At 35.0% G+C, this 21,694-nt stretch overlaps 1 protein-coding gene across 1 annotated transcript in view; it reads right to left on the bottom strand.

Annotated features, from left to right (window-relative positions):
• Positions 1 to 20,339, bottom strand: part of LOC132521796 (sodium channel protein type 3 subunit alpha-like) — a 72,330-nt gene extending 51,991 nt beyond the window's left edge. The window contains exons 1-9 of the mRNA XM_060151470.1: positions 20,061 to 20,339; positions 14,590 to 14,708; positions 12,847 to 12,936; positions 8,905 to 9,033; positions 8,132 to 8,223; positions 7,062 to 7,334; positions 6,800 to 6,863; positions 1,700 to 1,841; positions 391 to 597 (exon numbers count right to left, since the gene is read on the bottom strand). Of these exons, the coding sequence (XP_060007453.1) occupies positions 391 to 597; positions 1,700 to 1,841; positions 6,800 to 6,863; positions 7,062 to 7,334; positions 8,132 to 8,223; positions 8,905 to 9,033; positions 12,847 to 12,936; positions 14,590 to 14,708; positions 20,061 to 20,324 (1,380 nt within the window). The 5' untranslated portion in view covers positions 20,325 to 20,339. The remainder of the gene's footprint in view (positions 1 to 390; positions 598 to 1,699; positions 1,842 to 6,799; positions 6,864 to 7,061; positions 7,335 to 8,131; positions 8,224 to 8,904; positions 9,034 to 12,846; positions 12,937 to 14,589; positions 14,709 to 20,060) is intronic.
• Between the last annotated feature and the right edge of the window lie 1,355 nt (positions 20,340 to 21,694).

Raw genomic sequence — 21,694 nt, 5'->3', positions numbered from 1 at the left:
TATAGAATAAAACTTCAAATGTTGTAATTAGGGGTAAAACAGGAACAGTTGGAAATATCCATTATGTATATTTTCTACATTAAACTGAAAATCAAAATCTCCCCTGAGTTTTCATGTGACAATTGCATAGTTAACCTTATTCTGAATACGTTTTCTACCCTGAGCTAATTTCCTTATCTATAATATCTAAAAAGCTACTCTGACTCTAACTTAGGAAACAATTTTATGTTTGAATAGCTTTCTCTTTTCTAATGACAATGCCTGTATGCCAAATGAAAAGCCAGTTCCAGTTTGACCTCTATGGTACAACAGTATTCCTACTTAAAACTAAATAATAATAACAATGATAATAATAATAATAAAGCAGCTTTGCTTATTATCACTTAGTACCTGAGCTTCTTCCTGTTGCTTTTTAATCTGTTCGAGCATTTGCTGAAATTCAGCCTCTTTCTGTTCTGCCTCTTCTAAGGTGGCCTGATTCTGTTCTTCATAGGCCATGGCTACCACAGCCAGGATCAAATTCACCAAATAAAAAGAGCCCAAGAAAATCACCAGGACAAAAAATATCATGTATGTTTTTCCAGCAGCACGTAACGTCTAGGGAAAAAAAAAAGATAAATTTCAACAATATTTTATAAAATGTCCCCAAATAAAGATCGGATTAGCATCATTAGACAGAAGACAAATGCTTTTTAGCATTCAATGTATTTTGACCAAGATTTTATTTGGTGTTCAAATGCACACACACACACACACACACACGCACAGAGAGACACAAATAATAGTTAAATTATTTGAGGCTTGATTGTAGTGTCATTTGATGTAAGCATACACATTTCAAATTAGTATATACTGGATATGTATTTGAGCACTACTAAAATGCTTTTCTTAGAGTCTATAATGTGGGGCAATATTACAAGTAAGGACACTATTTTTAATTCCTTTCAATGGAGTTACTACTCTCCACATCATCTAGAGATAACATCTTTCTTCCCTCCTCTTCTAGCTCCAATTAACCTTAGGTTTAATTTGAAATTTTTATATAATTGAATTTCAAAATCTTTTCACATGTTCTTGTTAAATCCACAACTATATTATAAACTCAAAGTCATGAACATTCTCTGCATCCTCCATAGCGCCTAGCAGAATGCTTGTCATCAAAGAATCTCAATATACATGTACTGAGTGAATGAACAATTGGGATCCTAGGCACACTTGCTTTATGCTGTACCCTTCTCTGTATTCTAGAGTATTATAAACAAATATCTATACTAGTCATTTCATATATGTTCATAAATTTAACTTTCATGCATGTTAGTTTGAACCTTTCTGCTGTGCTCTGAATGTGTGTGTCCCCCACCCCCCGCCCAAATTCGTATGTTGAAATCCTAATGCCCATTGTGTTGCTATTAGAAGGTGTGGCCTCTGGGAGGTGTTTAGGTCATGAGAGTGGAGCCCACATGAATGGGCTAATAAAAAGAGTGCCTAATAAAAAGGGACTCCAGAGAAATCCCTAACCCCTTCCTCTGGGTGATGACACAGCAAGAAGATGTCAGCTTATGAACCAGGAAGAGGGCTCTTGTCAGAATGCGATCATGCTGGTGTCTTGATCTTGGACTCCCCAGCCTCCAGAACTGTGAGAAATGTATTTCTGTTATGGCATTTTGTTATAGCAACCCAAAGGGACTAATACACTTACCAGCTGGTAAAGGTTCTCCCAGTAGTCTTGAGTCATGAGTCGAAATAGAGACAAGAAAGCCCAGCTAAAAGTGTCGAAGCTTGTGTAGCCATAGTTGGGGTTTCGACCAGCCTTCACACAGATGTATCCTTCCGGACACTGGCTGCAAGAGAGAGAAATGGAGCTGGGGTCAGCAGAGCAATTATAGCTATTTCAATCCATATTAATTTATAGGAATTGTCAAAACCCAGAGTTGCTGTCTGTGATGAATTTGCTTGCCTTCATTTCCAGAACACTTTAGATAATTGTTCACAGTGAAACTGTTATCAGATGAAATTTAATAGGAAAATCAATAGAAAACTTAGGTGTGAGGAATCATTTATAGACATTTAGAATGGCAGAGAGGCAGCAACCACACATTTTTTTGCCTCTGACACCTTTCTTTTCAAAGTGGCAAGAATCAGTGATTAAAAATGAAAAGTCAGAAAACAACCAAAAGGTAGGGAACAACTTAATGAGTTACTTCATTAGTCACTTCTATAAAAATTCCTAAAATAAAACTTACATTTTAGAATAATTATAGATGTGCAGAAAAATTGCAAAGAGAGTACAGAGACTTCCCATTTATCCCATGCCTAGTTTCCCATATAATTAACATCTTATGTTGGTATAGTACATTTCAATCAATATTGCTATATTATTATTGCGCTTCCCTGGTGGCGCAGTGGTGGAGAGTCTGCCTGCTGATGCAGGGGACACGGGTTCGTACCCCGGTCCGGGAAGATCCCACATGCCGCAGAGCGGCTGGGCCCATGAGCCATGGCCGCTGAGCCTGCGCGTCCGGAGCCTGTGCTCCGCAACGGGAGAGGCCACAACAGTGAGAGGCCCACGTATTACCAAAAAAAAAAAAAATTGATATATCATTATTAACCAAAGTCCATAATTTAGTCATATTTTCTCCGTTTTTCCCTAATATCCTTTTTACGTTCCAGGATCCCATCCAGGATGCACATTACATTTAGTCATCATGTCTCATTAGGCTCCTCTTGGCTGTGATAGTTTATCAGACTTTTCCTTGTTTCTGATTACCTTGACATTTTTGAGGAATACTGGTCAGGTATTTTGAAGAATATCTTTCAATTGGGATTTGTCTGATGTTTTTCTCATGATTAGATATTGAGGTTATGGATTTTTTGGGAGGAAGACCACAGACGTAAAATATTTTTATCCTTACATCATATCAAGGGTACATGCTATCAGTATGACATCACTGTTGATGCTAACTTTCATCACCTGACTTGAGATAGTGTTTGTCAGGTGAGATAGTGTTTGTCAGGTTTCTCCACTGTAAATCTACTCTTGTTTTTTCTTCTTTTTCCATACTGCACTCTTTGGAATAAAGTCATTATGTGCAGCCTACACATAAGGAGCAGGGAGTTATGATCCACCTTCTTAAGAGTGGAGTATGTACAGAAATTATTTGGAATTCTTCTGCATGAGATTTATCTATTATCTCTCATTTATTTATTTATTCAATCAGTTATGTATATAAGTATATACTCATGGATATTCATTTTATACGTTGAATTATAATACAGTTATATTTATAATATAATTATTGTAATTTTTTGCTCAAACTATTCCAGTTTTGGCCATTGGGAGCTTTTTCACTTGACTCCTGTATGTCTTTGCCACAACCCATGGAGGTGTGTGTTTTGTTTTTGTTTGTTTTTCAGCACTTTCTTACATTCTGGAACTACAAGATGCTCCAGGATCATCTTTTATATTTTCTGCCCCAGTCCTAGAATCAGCCATTTCTCCAAGGAGCCTTTGCTCTTTTATTGAAGAACAGCATTAGAAATTACGATTAGTGTGTGTATGTGTTTGTGTATACACATATATCTCCTCACTCTGCCAGCTGAGGGCCTAGAAACAATGACACTGCCTTGGTAATAAACACAGCACCCAGATCTTGCTTTCTAATACCATATTTATATATTTTTGTATGTGCCTAGATTAAGCTAAATATATGGTCATACTCATTTCTCCAACTTTATTTCATTACTATGGGATCATTCTGGATTGATCCTCCTCCCTTGGCTTATCTGTAAACCCTCACTCCAAAAGTGAGAAACCTGGCTTCTGTCATCTGCTATCTGTATACTTAATTGTTCAGTACCAGTATACATGTATAATTGTTTCAGTATTGTTAATCCATATTATCATGGAAAACAGCTTTATCAAATAGGGTACAGTTCCTTTTGCCTTAGTCTTACAGGCTCCATTCATTTCTAAAGTTTCTTAGATTAGCACCTATTCCCCTCCTTCAGTGAGGTTATTTTATATTTTAAAATATATTTAGATACCTTTGTCACATTCTGTGTTTCAACCTGGGATCCCTAAACCTCACGTAAGATTTTTTTTTTTGCTTATACTGTTCAGTCTTTGTACTGTAAAGTTCTATGAATTTGACAAATGCTTAACGTTCACCATTTCAGAATCATACAGAATAGTTTCTCCACCCTACAAAATCCCCTATGCATCAACCAGTCAAGGCCCTACCCTGAACCCCTGGAAAACATTGATCTTTTTATCATCTCTATTGTGTATCTTTTTCAGAATGTCATGTAATTGGAATTATACAGAATGTAGCTTTTTCAGATTGGCTTTTTTTCACTTATTAATATGCATTTAAGGTTCATCAATGTTTTTATGGCTTGATAGCTCATTTCTTTTTATTACTCAGTAATATTTCATTGTATGAGCATACCACAGTTTGTTTACTCACTTCTTGAGGGATAACTTGATTGCTTCCAGTTTCTTGTGATTATGAATGCAGCTGCTATAAATATTCATATCAGGATTTTGTGTGGATATAAATTTTCAAATTAATTAGCTAAATATTTAGTAGGGCAGTTGCTGAGTTGTATGGTAAGACTGTTTATTTTGTAAGAAACTGCCAAATTGTCTTTTAAAGTGGCCGTACTATTTTGCATTCCAACCAGCAATGAATGAATGAGAATTCCTGTTCTGCATCTTCACCAGCAGTTGGTATTTTCAGTTTTTAAAAAAAATTTCTGTCATTCTAATAGCTATATAGTAGTAACTCATTATTGTTTTACTTTCAACTCCCTAGTGACAAAAGGTGTTGAACATCTTTATATATCCATATTAGCTATCTGTGTATATTCTTTTGTAAGGTGTCTGTTCAGAGTTTTGCCCATTTTTAAATTGGGTTATTTGCTTCCTTTTTTTGAGTTTTAAGGGTGCTTTGTTTATATTGGATACAAGTCCTTTATCAGATATGTGTTTTGCAAATACTTTTTCCCACTCTATGGCTTGTCTTTTCACTCCTTTTACAGTGTCTTTGCAGAGCAGAAGCTTTTAATTTTAATAAAGTCCAACTTATCAATTATTTCTTTCATGGACTGTGCTATTGGGGTTGCATTTAAAAACTCATCACAAATTCCAAAGTCATGTAGCTTTTATTCTATGTTTTCTTAAAGAATTTTAATAATTTTGTATTTTACATTTAGGTTTATGATTAGTTTTGAGTTAATTTTTGTGTAGGGTGTAAAGCTGTATCTAGATTCATTTTATTGCATATGGATCACCAATTGTTTTAGCACCACTTTTTGAAAAAATTTTCCTGTGTCTATTGAATTGCATTTTCTTCTTTGTCAAAAACTAGTTGACAACATTTTTTGTGGTCTATTTTTTTGGCTGTCTGCTCTGTTTCATTGATCTATAGCTACTATTTCCCAATACCATATTGTCTTAATGACTATAGTCTTATAGGAAGTATTGAAGTTGCATAGATTTCTTTAGAATTTTATTTGGCATTTAACAATAGAGTGACAGTCAATTTTACCATGTAAATTACCTGACCCATAGCAGGTACTCAATAAAGGGAAGGGATTAGTATGGTTTAGTAGGGATAAGTATGCATTAACCAACCTTATCCAAAATTTCATCTAGGTTTTTAACCGTAATAATAAAAACAATAGCTAACATGCAATAAATGTTTTTGATGGACCAGGTGCTAGTCCAAGTGCTTTATATGTATTAAGTAATTAATCACCATAATAGCCCCAAGGGAGAGATGATATTACTCTCTTTATTTTAGAAATAAATAAACTCAAATACAGAGAGCTTTGGACACTTTTCCAAGGTCAAAGAGATTTTAAATGGTGGAGGTTGGATTTGAACCCAGGTATACATAAACTGTAGAACCTTTGCTCTTATTCACCATGTTCTCCTACCAAAGTTTGAGAAAACTATCAGGAAAAAAAATTTCCCCCAAATTCCATCTCTGTGACTGGTATATGGTTTCAGTAACCCTCTTAAACCTTTATGACCACACCAGTTTCCCATTTTCTAGGATGACTCAAAATATGTTCTGTGTAAGTTCTGTGATCTAAGAGTCACTTACTATTGCTGTCCCTTGGCTTCTAAGAAATTCACTCTCTACCCTGATTTAAAATTAATTTATAATACTCTTGGCAAAATATGTTAAGTATGAGAGACTAGCAGGATAGCTAAGACATTACAGCATCTCTTATTGTAGAATGTGAAAAAAAACTGTAAAATATGCAGATGCAGACTCAAACATGCCTTTGACATACATCTGCCACGTGGCTTCCTTGCACACAGGATTTCATGCTATTTCAAGAATACCTAAGTCTCTCAAAGCAGTTTCCCAACTGGGTTTGCACCCTGAAGACCATGTTACAGTCTGGATCATTTCTAGCCACAGCAAAACTTATCCCATCAATACATCCTCACATCAATCAAAATGTACCCATCTTATGTTTCCTTCCCTGTAATTCTTAAATGGCTCTGATGGGTTTACAGACAAGACAGATGCTGGGCCTTCACACTTGGAGCAATAATTCAGGTACATCCTAACTGTCAAATTCTTGATGACAGTTCTTCACCCAAAGGGATGATTTTAATGGCTGTGAGTTTAGAATTGATACCAATGCAATTAAGACAGAGAAGGTACTTCCTAGGTAGGCAGTACCACTCTTTATTATACACATGTAAGGCTACCCCGGCATATTTTTCCTATTTGCTTTTTTTCCAAAGTGTTCTACATCTTTAGAAAAAAGTTATCCTTACCCTGCATCTGAGCCATTTCCACAGAGTAAAGGGTCTTTTTGTCCATCCAAAACATAAAAGTGACCTGTTAATATAAAGAATAAACTGTTTCATTTCATATCAGTCCTATTGCCATTAGGAACAAATGAGAATTTGTTTAGTTCAGTTATTTCCAAAGTGGACACCAATTTACAAAGATGACTTCAAGCCCACAGCCTCAACTATTTATAGTTGAAAACTCATTCAGCAACACTGAGATTAACAATGGAGCAATCTTGCTTACCTTCCTCTTCAATGTAATCCTTCCAGTTAAATGTGCTCATTGTTACATTAACAAATGTCCCATTTGAATTCCTTGTGCCATTAAAGAAGGAGGTGATGTTGGTTTCAAAAGCAGAATTGCTTGGGGGCCATTGCAAACATTTATTCCGCAGGTTGCCCATGAACAGCTGCAGACCAATTAGAGCAAACACGCTCAGACAGAACACAGTCAAGATCATGACGTCAGAAAGCTTCTTCACAGACTGGATCAGGGCACCCACGATGGTCTTTAAACCTGAGGAGAGAGAAGGATAGGTCAGCTGAGGAAGAGTGTCATAAGCCACAATGTCTTCTTAATAGTCATACACATTCTCTTTCCCCACAAACAATTGTTTGTCTCTTTAGACACCAAAGCTTTATGGACAGCCAGATGGTTTGGGAAATGGATGAAGAGCAGATTTTATTTATGATCAGTGTGCTTTCTGGAGGTTTAAAATAAAGGTGTAAATATCTAGGCAGGAGGTTTTCTTAATGTGTGGTTTTATGTGCTGCCACGAACATGTAAAGGCAAACTTGCAGTTGTTTTACACTTCAGATTTTGTGTTTCATGAGGCTGTTTCTCTCCAACCATTTTTTAATACTAGCTTCCAAGTAGCAATGATTTAGAGGAGGAAAGAATTTTAAAATAATAAAAATCCCATGCCATGTACATGCTGTTCAGTAATAATCTTTGCTCCTTTATAAGAGGAGATCCACTTTCAAAATAGATCCGCGGTAAATGGTAAAATCTAAATCAATTAGTAAAGCCATGGTAGCAAAGCTTTTTTAGAATGTAAGAAAAAGAAAACATTGCATCGTAAATGCAAAAAAAAGTGGGTGAGAAAGAGAGCAAAACCAGTATTTTTTATAGACACCTCATGCAATTCTATGTTAAACTCAAAGGCTGACTTTATAAATAAACATGCAATTTCATTTGGCATTCTTGAAGATGACAAACAATAAGCAACAAGGCTAATGTTATAAGTGTAATTTCAACCTCAGTATTATTACAGTGTATTTAAAGTCAGCCTCGGTGTTTAAGCTAGCTCTCACCTGGAATGACTGAAATTGTTTTCAGTGCTCGGAGAACTCTGAATGTTCTCAACGCTGAGACATTGCCCAGGTCCACAAACTCTGTCACATATCTGTAATAGGGAGTTCACACACAAACACAATAACACAAAAGAAAAGTTGGAGATATAAGGGGCCTACCATCTTACACCAGTTTCTTCTTACCTGGGATTACAGAAATAGTTTTCAGAGCTCTCAAGACTCTGAAAGTTCGAAGGGCTGAAACATTGCCTAGGCTTACAAATTCTGTTACATACCTGTAGAATTAAATCAGAGTTACTGATAGTTTTGGAAAAGTTTATACTAAATAAAGAATGAAAAGTGGTTTGGCTTGGCATATAGAGCCCCTTGAGTTTTATGGAAATGCTATAGACTTCAGGGTGCCATGTGCTAACAGCTGCCTTTACGGAATAAAATATTGCTGCTTTATTTCAATGCAGTTTTCACTAATATGAACAAGTTTGTTTACAAAACTAATCGAAGTACAGTTGGTGGTATTAAATTATAGTCAATGAATAACTTCACTTTGATGAAGTAGAAGGCTGTATGGCATGAATGTAATTCCATTTATTGCTCATTTACCAGATATATTTACCTTGCAATATATATTCTAATATGTATTCTCAAAATATATGAGGCATATAGTTAATTTGGCTTATAAGCAAACTCTACTTTAAAAATATGTCACAACTACCTTATTTATGCTGCAACTATTTTCATTCCTTTGAGCTTAACATGTTTTCAAAAATACTCACGCCATCACAATGACACTGAAATCCAGCCAGTTCCATGGATCACGAAGGAATGTAAAATCTTCTAAGCAAAACCCTCTTGCCAAGATTTTTATAAGTGACTCAAAGGTATAGATTCCAGTGAATGTGTACCTAGGAAAAGCATCCAAACAAAAATTAACTGCTTCGTTTGAACTGTTAAAATATAGCAAATCCTATCCTTTTGTGGTTTTTCACTTCACTAAGACCTTGTTCCTTATTTCCACTTACAAAAAAAACCTGCTAGTTTAATCTTATGAGCTTGAGTAAAGGGTTAAACTGAAGAGATAATATCTTCCACAAAGAATCTGATCTTGTTGAAATATTTAGGTTTTAGAATAACAGTTTCATGTGTTTTATGGATATTTATCAAGCTTGATGTGCTAGAGCAGCACTGTCCAAATGAAATATAATACAAGCTACATATGTAGTTTTTAAATTTCTAGTAACCAAATAAAAAAGTAAGAAGGAATGAGTAAACTTAGTTTGCATATTATATTTTATTTAAACCAATACATCTAAAATGTTATCCTTTCAACAATTAAGACTAGCCAAATTTCAAGTTTCAATAGCTGCATGTGGCTTATTGGACATTATAGCTCTAGAGATAACATTTCTTGGATTTGTTTATTTATAATAAAATATTTCACTCAGATTTCTTAATGATTAAAATAATTTGGGGGGATATTTTACATGTCTAATCTAGAAAATGTACTTCCCCTTTTTTTTTTTTGCGGTACGCGGGCCTCTCACTGTTGTGGCCTCTCCCATTGTGGAGCACAGGCTCCGGACACGCAGGCTCAGCGGCCATGGCTCACGGGCCCGGCGGACCGGGGCACAAACCCGTGTCCCCTTCATCAGCAGGAAGACTCTCAACCACTGTGCCACCAGGGAAGCCCTGCTTCCCCTTTTTATCCTTAAGATTCAGGCATAAAGTTATAAATCTGCTTTTCTCTCTCTCTCTCTCTCTCTTTCTCTCTCTCTCTCTCTCTCTCTCTCTATATATATATATATATACACACACACACACATATATTCACCAAATATATATATATATATGTATATATACATATTCATTAAAAAACTTTCAGTGCATTAGTATTTTCTGTGTGTGTGTTTACACAATTACCAAAATTACCAAATTTCAGGGATACCAAAATTCCTGAATCTAACCTCTCATCAGTTACTATGCAGTTGGGCCAAATCATTTAAACATGCTCAAATTCAAGTTTCAGCCTCCAAAATGGTGAAAGACTTTTCCATTTGTTGTTTGGTAGTGAATTTCTAGCCCTCTCTCCTTTGAGTGTTGACAATACAAGTTATTTCTGTTTCTTCCAAAAATAGTTGGGAGAGAGTACTTGTTTTTCAACAGTGGATTCTTTTTAAAAGTACAATCTAAGTTTGTTCAGATTACTCCTCTCAAGCCACAAAGATTTAATTTACTTTCATTAAAATTCATTATCTTTTCTAGCCTACTAGTATTTTATATGTGAAAAAAGTTAGGAGAGTTATTTTCGCATTTTTTTTCTGTAGAAATTTCTCTCTTTTGAGGGAACAAAGAAATCAAAGGAAAATGTATGCAGAAATCTTCACGTCTAGTTTTCCTAAGTCTTTCTTTTTTAAACAATTCAATTAATTTCATGAGGAGTAAGTATAACTGCTATCTTTACTTATTATGAAGTAGCTGACTTTATTAGGAAGACATAATTTACAATGCCAAGCTTATGGTTACTTGTGTTTTGGTTTGGATCTTTGTGTATTACATATAATCACCATGACATTTCTGTTTGGAGAGTTACCTGGCATTGCAAAAGGCATGAGACAGCTCCCATGTATGTTCTGTTTATCCTATTAATGGTTAGTGCCCTGTGGTTTATGCTTAAGCAATTCTAAGTTATCTGCAGACTAGAAACAAGATTAAAGTCCCTGCTCCTATTCCTGTTTTGGAAAAGGAAGAAAATTTGTGGGGACATTTGGAGTGTATGGTGAGTGTGATAGCTATCCAAGGAAGAGAGGTCTTAGAACTTAACATTTGAGACAGCTTTGCACAGAATGGGTGTTCAGATGTACCTATTAGCAAACTAGATTGAACAGGTCAGTGAGAATCAAGGGGATCTTGATTTTTCTTGGCTGTACCCCCACTAGGCTCTTAATCATATTGTTGATTCTGTCCATTTTACAAGGTGTTTTATTTTCCCCTGTAATTTTGATGTCCATAGAAGTGCCTTGCCTTACATAACAACCTTCACTATGCAATATGGTCCTCAGGCCTTCTGAGTATGCTACCTCTTTGTACAGGGGTGGTTTCTGCTATCAGTGACTTCTATTTTCATGTCGGGACTGACTTCTCTTTGCATTGGACTCTGTTTTTTTGTGTGGTTTTTTGTTTGTTTGTTTCTTTGTTTTGTTTTGTTTTTTGACTGTAACCACTAATATTTTGCTTGTTTTCCTGCTGCCTTGCTGTCAACTGACTAGAGATAATTGATCAGAAACCTGTGCAAAGTTTCCCAACTAAACCGTGTAAGTCAAAAGCTTTTGTAAAGCTAAGACTTTTCATAATGGATATAGTCATCTCTAAAAATGACTTTAAAAAGAGAAAACTGCATATTCAAATAATAATATTTAAGTGTCCCCTTTACCTGTCTCTCTTCTTTTTAAATATCTTTATTGGAGTATAATTGCTTTACAATGGTGTGTTAGTTTCTGCTTTATAACAAAGTGAATCAGCTATACATATACATATATCCCCATATCTCCTCCCTCTTGCGTCTCCCTCCCACCCTCCCTATCCCACCCCTCTAGGTGGTCACAAAGCACCGAGCTGATCTCCCTGTGCTATGTGGCTGCTTCCCACTAGCTATCTATTTTACATTTGGTAGTGTATATATGTCCATGCCACTCTCTCACTTCGTCCCAGCTTACCCTTCCCCCTCCCTGTGTCCTCAAGTCCATTCTCTATGTCTGCGTCTTTATTCCTGTTCTGCCCCTAGGTTCCTCAGAACCATTGGTTTTTTTTTTTAGATTCCATGTATATGTGTTAGCATACGGTATTTGTTTTTCTCTTTCTGAGTTACTTCATTCAGTATGACAGACTCTAGGTCCATCCACCTCACTACAAATAACTCAAGTTTGTTTCTTTTTATGGCTGAGTAATATTCCATTGTATATATGTGCCACATCATCTTTATCCATTCATCTGTCGATGGACACTGAGGTTGCTTCCATGTCCTGGCTATTGTAAATAGAGCTGCAATGAACATTGTGGTACATGACTCTTTTTGAATTATGGTTTTCTCAGGGTATATGCCCAGTAGTGGGATTGCTGGGTCATATGGTAGTTCTATATTTCCTTTTTACAGGACACACCTGTGGTGTTTTAGCACACATCCTCTGTCTAAATAAACTATGTGTCGAAATGTAACTAAACATCAAAGTAACTTAAATACCTAAATGTGTTTTTCCTAAATGCAATGATAAAACATATAACTGAAATGCCTAATATAGTAATATAGAGCTAAACACCTAAATCTATTTTATCAGAATATAACAATAATGGTAATATACTAGATAAAATAATTTTATTTATAAAATTATTCAAATGGTAATTATATTTTATCTAAAGTGCATAACTGTGATTCAGTCTTAACTTCTATGCTAAATGATTGTTTAGTTTACCACCTAGTATATACAATTAATAACCTTTCTTAAACAAATACTGTCCTTTGTCAGAAGAAATACCTACCTCATAGGAGAAAAAGTCCCCTAAGAACTTCCTCTATTTTTTTCATATTATGGAAATAACTTTTTCTTAAAAGTGTTTAGCCTGACTTCAAAAAAGTGGAAACCATGAGTCAGACCATAACTATAAGGAGATTGCTAGAGAATTTGAGTGTGTATTTCTCATTCCAAGAAATTATTTCTACTTACTCTACATTCTTTGTCCAGTCTGGAGGATTACTCAGGGTCATAAATACACAGTTGGTCAAAATAGTGCACATGATAAGCATGCTGAATAAAGTAGATTATAGTTAAGGAATAAATGCTAGTACAATGTCATGGCCACTTAAAAATGATCCAGTACAAAAAAAAAAAATCAACACAAGTTACCTGTAAAATTAACCTTACTTATTTCTTTTAAAACAATGGCAAAAACAGTAAGAAACTTCAAAGTCTGTCATATACTCTTGGTCCATTCTTTTTTATTTTACATCATTTTCTCACAAAACTGAATTCAATAGAAAGAGATCTCTATTTGAAGCAAATGTGAATTTTGCATTTCAGTGAGTTGTGTGAAACTGCACTGCAGGGGAAATGACCATTCTTTAGTAAGTTTATAGTATAAGTCTAAAAGTTATACTTCAGGTATCATTTACAATTTCTACTGACAGAAAAAAGGTTAATGAGTGCAATGTAATACACTTGAGAATGTACAGCCCCATATATTTGAGGATTACACTGCTTGAGAATTCCACTGTAATTAGAAACTCTAGCAGTCTTATAGTGATGTAACTTGTTCCTTTAGCGTTTACAACGTAAGAATAAAGAGAGAGACAATTTTTTGCTAAAGAGCTAGTATTATTTTCTAACTTTCTATTTTTACTTGAGAGTGTGGGAACTTTGACCACCTAGCTATCTTCCTGTATCTAGTCCACACCATACCTAAACAAACACTGTTTTTAAACCTTCCTAAGAATTAGATATGGTAATTTCCCTTAGGATCTCAATCCAGACTTCACTCTAAGGAAGTTTATGATTACATATTTTGAGGTAAATCTTTTATTTTAAAACGTAAATACTTTACAGTATCAAACCATAGAATGGGAGAATTCAAATGCATTTCAAAAGGTTATCAGTCCTATTTCCCCTGTCTCTAGGTTAACCCTGTCTCTGTTGTCTCTCTTTTAGTTTTTAATGTTAGCCTGTTTTGAATCTGTATAAGATGCCATTCTTGAACACTGCATCTGAAGATCACCTTTCTATTTTATTATCATGTGTTGAGAATTTTCTTGAAATCCACCCCTATTATGTCATTTTACATATACATTTTGACTATCACTGTAAGTAGTTTTAAGTTCAATGAGTTTTAAATATATATTATCAATCAGATACATAGGCACATAGTAGTTTAAAAAATATTTACTAAAGGAAGGAAAGAGGGAAGAAAGGAAGGAAAGAGGGAAGAAAGGAAGGAAAGAGGGAAGAAAGGAAGGAAAGAGGGAAGAAAGGAAGGAAGGAAGGAGGGAGGCAGGAAGGGAGAGAGGACAGGTCCAGGAGATGAAAATACAGAACGAATTAAGGCACAAAAGTTTGAACATTTGGTAATATAGATAATAATACTAAGCACCATAGACTATGTTTCTTTAGTCGTGGTTATATATGGTCTAATTGAGGTTAATAAAAAGTTTGAAGTAGATTTGCTGTTATTCGTACTACACAATGTGTCTCATTTCCACATTCACTATCATGGTAGCGTTTTTACTTCTAGAATCATAATAGTCATTCTACAATAATCTTGTTATAAATAGCAGAAAATCATGAGTAAAACAGATTAAACAACAATGTTACCATTAATCCCAAAGAAATTTTATATATATATTTTAAAAAGAATGACATTTTTTGTAAAATCAACTACTAGAAACAGCATTTAGACAATTCACATGAAAAGGATATGAATGTACCAAAATCTTAATAGCAATTTTCCTAACAGGGTTTAGCGGAGTTAAAATATACAAGGCAGAGGTGGCACTGAATCGGAAAATTGCCTTCCCTTTATTCAATACTATAAAAGTCTGAAAAAGAAAATATGAGAAAAAAATCACTAGATTAGACATGTGGCTTATTTGAAGAGCTTATACACATAAAAAAACTTTTTACCTGATTTGTTTGAACTTGTTTAAGCCAGTTTGTATATCATAACTATAAACATGTTAGATGTTTCTCCCTTAAATTAACATATAGCTACAAATAAAGATATGATATACTATTATCTAATCTGTCTCTCAGGTATCAACTTCCTGATACAAACTGATGATCCTACACAAAATTTTTACCAAGATGTAAGGTAACTTTATGGACTCTAAGTCTATCTAAGCCTTACCATCTGTCTCCAGTTTTGGTAACTTTTCAGATTATTCTGTACATACTGCTATTAAAATAATCTTTTATAAATATTTTAATTGCATCAAGTCTTTTAACTCCAAAGTTTATGAAGGCTATTTTCCCTCTGGTAGTTGTCCTACTCTAAAATGTTCAAACAGGCTGAATAAACTGTTTTTGCTCATTCTATAGATCTGCTGGTAATACTGAGAAGGAACAGCTGCATTAAGAGTTAGGCTGAACTACATCATTTCAAAGGGCATTCCCTGAAACCTATAATCTTCAATTTACCATTTAAGCTGTACTACCCAGTGATTACCTAGTAGGTCTCTCTAGGATCATCTTTTATTTTTTTCCCACCAAAGCATCTCTGTTCCAGCCAATTCAATTCACTTGCCAGTTCCACTCACTGTCAACTTCTCCCTCTGATTCTGAAAATGAGTGTCATAGAATCCTAGAGGAGGGAGGCACCTGAAAGGTCATGTAATGCAAACTTCCTCCTGTTTCAGGTCCATAACAGACCTGACAATAAGGTCCCACCTACAATGACCTACTATTATATCAAAGGTTCTTAGTCCTGTCCACATGTTAGAATTTCCTGGGGTGATTTTAAAATCGCCAGTATATGGGATCCACGCGAGAACAATTGAATCAATTTCTGGAGGATGGGCACAAACAATGGTATGTTAAAAAATTTCCTCACGTGATTCTAATATGCAGCCAAGGATTGAAAATTCCTACTCTCTGGGAATGTCCTCAGCTATCAAGATCATCTCCTCCACCATGTCTTTCCAGATAAATCACACTGCCTTCTGATCACTCCCTAATTGTTTCCCTTTTCCAGTAAGTCTTAGTACATTAATATACGCACATTGGCATGTTGCTTGTAATTAGAGTCAAGTAGCAATTTACATGTAGAGTTCATTCCACTGAGGACTAGCTTAGAAGTTGTTATAAATCATTGAACATAAAGAGCCTGTTCACTACTTTTTCTCCATTTTTTCCACAGTATTTAATAGCCTGGTTTGCAAATAAACACTTGTTTTAAATAAATGTGGGTTTATCTTTAAGATGCCATTTACCTTTAAGACATCTATTCTATATAACCAGTTACTTAATAATATGTTTTTATCCTTTAAGTAAGGGCTATATCCCATACATTCATGTTCACTGACAACATGCTCTGTTTGAATAGATATATTGTGAGTATAATATTTATATTTTATAAATATAAAATATTTATATTGTAAGTATAAAGGGTAGAGAAAACAACTTCTCTGCACATTGGCCTTTTGTATTCAAGACCATGGACCTCACCAACCATTTTCCATGAACTGTACTCTATAAATTTGAACAATTCTATGACAAGGGCAAATAAACTGTTCTTTACTAGCACTGAGATTATCCACAAGGGACAGTGGACGTTGGGAAGAGTGCCCTTGAAGCACAAATGCATTAAAGGATTTTTTGAATTCACAGAGTTAAATCATGTAATATTATAGCCAAACAATCTAGATCCATTTAAACATTCAATGACAGCAGTAACATGTAAAGTTTACCATAGTTTAAGGTGCATTTACTCATGCTTTTTTGAAACAATATCCCTGAAAAAACCACTTGTAACATTGAGAGGATTTTATTTTGAAAAAATCTCCAAAAATAGAGTGAACAGGAATGAACTGTCCCTTAAAACATGGAATCCTCTTCTCTTCCCACAAGATTGGCCTTTGTAGTACTAATGGGATTAAAAATGACATGCCAAGGGCATCTTCGGTGAATTTACTGATTCTGGAAAAAGCAGACCTTAAGAACACAATACCAGTTTATTTCTGGAGAACAGCCCCTAACACAAAGAAAACTCTGAGTTCTGAGAAATTAAGAATAAAACGTTAATGTCCTGTATAGTGAAAAAATTTCAAGAAAGGCATTTGAAATTTGGGGCTCTTATGTTATTGAGAGATATATCTAAACTGAAAATTGACAGAATGACACGTAAATAGAAGAGAGAGAAATAGTGTCAATTCCAAAATCAGTCCTCTAAGAAATGATAAGTATTGATGTGACTTAAAAAAATAGTACTACTTATTGCTACTAAGATGATGAATGTTATATCCAGAAGTATGTTAACTGGTTATTGTCTACTCTGGAATGCTGCCTGCTTCTTTTTTCCAGGTAAATGCACATTTTACAGGTTCACTAAAATTTTTACTACTTGAGGCAAGAATAAGTTCTCTGAGTAGAACCGCATACATCAGAGAATTCAAAATTATAAAACCAATTTTTAAAAAAACTTTCTTTTCTTATATTAATAAACACCATATGTAGTTTTGCTTAGTGGTTAAGAGCTCTGGTTCTGGAGCCTGACTGCCTGGGTTCGAATCCTAATCCACCACTTATGGAATGTGACTTTGGTCAAGTTACTTAACCTCTCTGGGCCTCACCTTCCCATCTATAAAATGAGGTTAACATAGTACCTGCCTCACTGGTTCTTTGAATATTAAATAAGTTATACCAGTTAAAGCACTCAAACAGTACCTGACAAAGTATGAGCATAACAAATGTTAGCTATTTTTATTACTGTCACTATTCTTAAGTTTTATCTGTTCAATTTGAATGCCATTAAAATACACTGTGATGTTGCTCATATGATTAAATTAGGTATGTAAACTGTATCATTAACTGATGGAAGCAAAGTTACATAATGCTTTACAATTTTAAAATGCCTTTCACCTGCATTATTTCATATAATTAACAAGCTCTATATCGTATTTTAAATTCCAGAACTTCTCCATTAACTTCCTATATTAGCTCCTTCTATCCTAAGAACCACAAACTACCTTTTTCTTCAATAGCACCTCAATCTTTATCTTTATGGACACTTCATAAAGGAAAGCTGTGCAGACAACAGTAAACAGTCTAGATGTCTCTCAAGATGGGTCATGGCCATTATGAATAAATCAGGGTTCAAGTCTTGCTGTCAGACGGGAAGGCAATAAAAACTGACTTTGTCAGCACACAGAGAATAATTCTGTTTCTCAGCAGCAGACTCACATTAACCAAGCTTTAAAGCCTGATATAAAATCAGAATGCCAATCTACTTATATACAACCAGTTATATCACTGTCGCATGGGCTGAAATAATTGCCATAGCACAACCAGCACATTCTTTTCTTTAAGCAGATCTGTGGGAAGACAAATTATAAGATATTCTTTGCTGAGGGTGGAGTCCAAATAAGCTGACTTAGTTAAATAAAACATATGTTTGATGACATCTTGATTAGGTAGTACAGTGTAGCCCCTTTACAATGAAGTGACTTTCTGGGAGGAATATGCTTTCAGGGCTACTACTAAAGATCTGTCTCCCTGGGAAAATGCTAATGTTTGTCTCTATTATTCTCCTTTTTCCACCTTAATTTTACCAGTTCCCTTTCTTAAGGACACTTCCTTTCTTTAAGTAGCAAATACTTTTAATCATGTCAGAGTATCAGTCATGCCCCTGTCTCTTGAAGGTATCTTTGCAAATATATAGTTTGAATCAATAATTTTCAGAGGAGAATTTTCTTCTAGTTTCTTGGGGAATGCCTCACTAGCATCATCATGTGTTATAATACAGTAACTAAATTTCAAAATTTTCTGTATCAATTCTATGGTAAAGTACTGGAATAAATTATTTTTAGAACTATATGAATATTTATTATCTGCCACCTTTCATGAAGCTAGTTTAAAAGGAAGAAGAAAGGACCTGTTTATTTAACTTTGTTCTGTAACTTTAAATAAAACGTTTTAAAGCTCGCTACTCGAAGCATGGCCCATGTACTAGCAGCATGAGTCTCACTCGAGGGCTTGTTAGAAACGCAGGATCCGTGACCCCACCCCAGATCGATGGAATCAGAATCTGTATTTTAACAAGATCCTCTGGTGATGTGTATGTACATGGAAGTTTGAGAAGCAGTCCTTTAGAGCAATAGGGCTAGTTCCATGTCTGAATGGTTGTCAGTTCCTTTAACCATCATTGATCTTATAAATTGTATGCTGCTTAAAGAATGCAATTTCTTTCGCCATTCCTTATAAAAGGGCTGGCTTTGGCTAGTAAAAGTGCTCAATATCTCCTTTAATCTGTAAGCGAGTGGCTCATGGTGATATTAATTTTATCTTTAGTTTCTACATGGGCCTGTTTTTATGCTTGTGAACGTGAAATATAAATTGTGGTTGTAAGATGTCAAAATACCCAATTAGAAAGCATAAAATCTATCATCCGTTTTTTATATTTCCTATAAAATACTGTACAGTGGTTTAACATCAAAAACTAGCTAATTCTGACAGAATTATGTGATTATTATAGTATTAGCAAGGCACAGTCATAGCTGTTGATTTAAATCATATACGGATGGAAAAACGAGGTTTTGGGGGGGATTGCCTTCTGTTCTTGATATTTTTTTCTTGAAGTGATTTTTTAACAATATGTAAGTGTTATAGAATCTAGCCTGTGACAAATTAAGGTTAAGAGAAGCTCCCAATCATATTCCAGGTTAGTGGACCAAAAACATATATCCTTGGGTGAACATGCTTCTCACTGTATATCTTCCTATAGGAGGATGCTAAGTAAAAGCTTATTTATTGCTCTCTAGAACACAAATCTATTGTGAAGAAACCTCAAGCCAAATAAGAACTAAAAAATAGTTATATGTACCCCATAACTCTTCTTTCACATAGTTACTGTTCTGTTGTCTACTGTGTGCTTAAATATGTCGGCAATAACAGATATTTTGCTTTGTTGATGTCAGTTTTAATTTTGACAGTATCAATTACTATGAAATTGTACAAATTGTTCATCTCTTTATATCTCTTCACTGTGGCCAGATCTTGACTTCATTTCTTATAAATGTTTCTGCTTATTATATTGTGCTTAAAAATAAGTGGAAATAAAAAGTATAAAACCTTTAACAGTAGAAAAATTATGGTGTGGTATATATATGAGCCCCAGCAAAGTATATTAAAGTTGAGTTAAATTAAAGACTTATTGGAAGGATAAAATCAACACTCACTTTCTTATTGATATAGTACGGGTCCAGGTCCTCCAGTGGCTCTGACACCATCCCTGGAGGGATGTCTCCGTAAATAAATGGAAGGTTCTTTCCAGCTTCCAAGTCACTGTTTGGCTTTGGTTTGTTCTCGTCATCGTTGTTTTGTTCTCTCTTGGGTTTCTTGGCTTTCTCTTCTGCAGCACGTTTTTCGATAGCAGCAAGAGATTCTCTAGTAAAAAGGCGGAAGCTTTCAGGTCCTGGGGGTACCGGAAGTGCCTGTGCCATCTTTTCATCCTGCACATTTAATTACGTTTAGCTTCTTGCATAAGAATATCCTACAATTTTTAAAAAATGCATGAGAGATAGGAAACCAAATGAACGAGAGGGATTAAGAAAATCAACCAAGATGTCATTTAGTGTTTCTTCTAGTAATTTTTTTAAGTATAAACTTTAAGTAGTGCTTTTCATGCTGCACTACAAATTTTAACTTAGAAGCATCATTCAATCTAATTTTCAATACGCCAACTTTATATGTCCTTCAAAAGTCTGTTCTGATACCTTTGCACCAAAGTATAGTATATGTTTGGTAAAGAGTAATGCCAAGAATTCTTGTCAATAAAATTACTCAAGGACCCATTATTTCTCTCATTCCTCCTTTTATCACATCTTACTAACTTTCCAAAGAAAGAAATCCTGGTGACAATGCAGTGGTATATCCCTGACTCATAAAATCTCAGGATAGGAAAAGAAGTTTTGCCTAACCCAGCCACTGTTCTGATTATCAGCATCATTGACCACTGGTTGTCCAGACAAGGTCTGACTGTCAGCAGGGACAGAGAAGTCAAAACTGTTTCCGTTTAGCTTTTCACCTTGGATCCTTCTGAGGTATCTTCTGAAGCAATGCAGAATATATTTACTTCCTTTCCCAGTCTGCTGCTCTTTAAGTATTCCAAGACAATTTTCATCTTTTTCCTGAATCTTCCATTCGGTGTAGTGTGGTAAAAGCATGGACTATGGAGCTAGACTTCTTCTGTTCTAAACCCTGGCTCTGCCACTGATGAGCTGCATGACTTTAAAAATGTAACCTCTCGGTGCTTCAGTCTTCATCTATAAAATGGGGATAACATGAAAACTGACCTCCCAGGTTATTGTAAGGAATAAATGAATTAATTTACATTAAATGTTTAGACTATTTTCTGGAATTAGCAAGCACTGTACTAGTGTCAACTATCATAATCTAATTATCTTCAGTTCCTCCAGCCATTTCCTCTGTTGTGGTTTCAAGCATCCTCACAATTCAAGACACTCTTCTTTAAATAAGGTCTTAACTTGCTGGAACTACAACTGACTGTGGAGGTTCAGGAATGGGCTGGGAATTGCAGAGTACAGGGGCACCTTCATTCATGCCTACCACCTGGCTGGGAGAGGAATGGAGGTAAGGCAGACATGTGGAGTGGACATGTTCAATTTCCCAGGGAAGGGAAAACATTCTATCTGCTGGAAATGTGACAGAGCTGTCAAAAATACAGGAAATCAGCTACATAAATTTTGAAACATAAGTTAACAGTTATATTATTTTGCACTGTGCCAAGAATCTCATTATAAAAATCAAGATAGAAAATAGAAAAAATAACAAAAATACAATGAGTACACCA

The sequence above is a fragment of the Lagenorhynchus albirostris genome, chromosome 6, assembly GCF_949774975.1.
Source record: "Lagenorhynchus albirostris chromosome 6, mLagAlb1.1, whole genome shotgun sequence".
Taxonomy (NCBI): domain Eukaryota; kingdom Metazoa; phylum Chordata; class Mammalia; order Artiodactyla; family Delphinidae; genus Lagenorhynchus; species Lagenorhynchus albirostris.
Note: the sequence above shows the minus strand (reverse complement) of the source record. Positions and strands in the feature narration are given on the sequence as shown.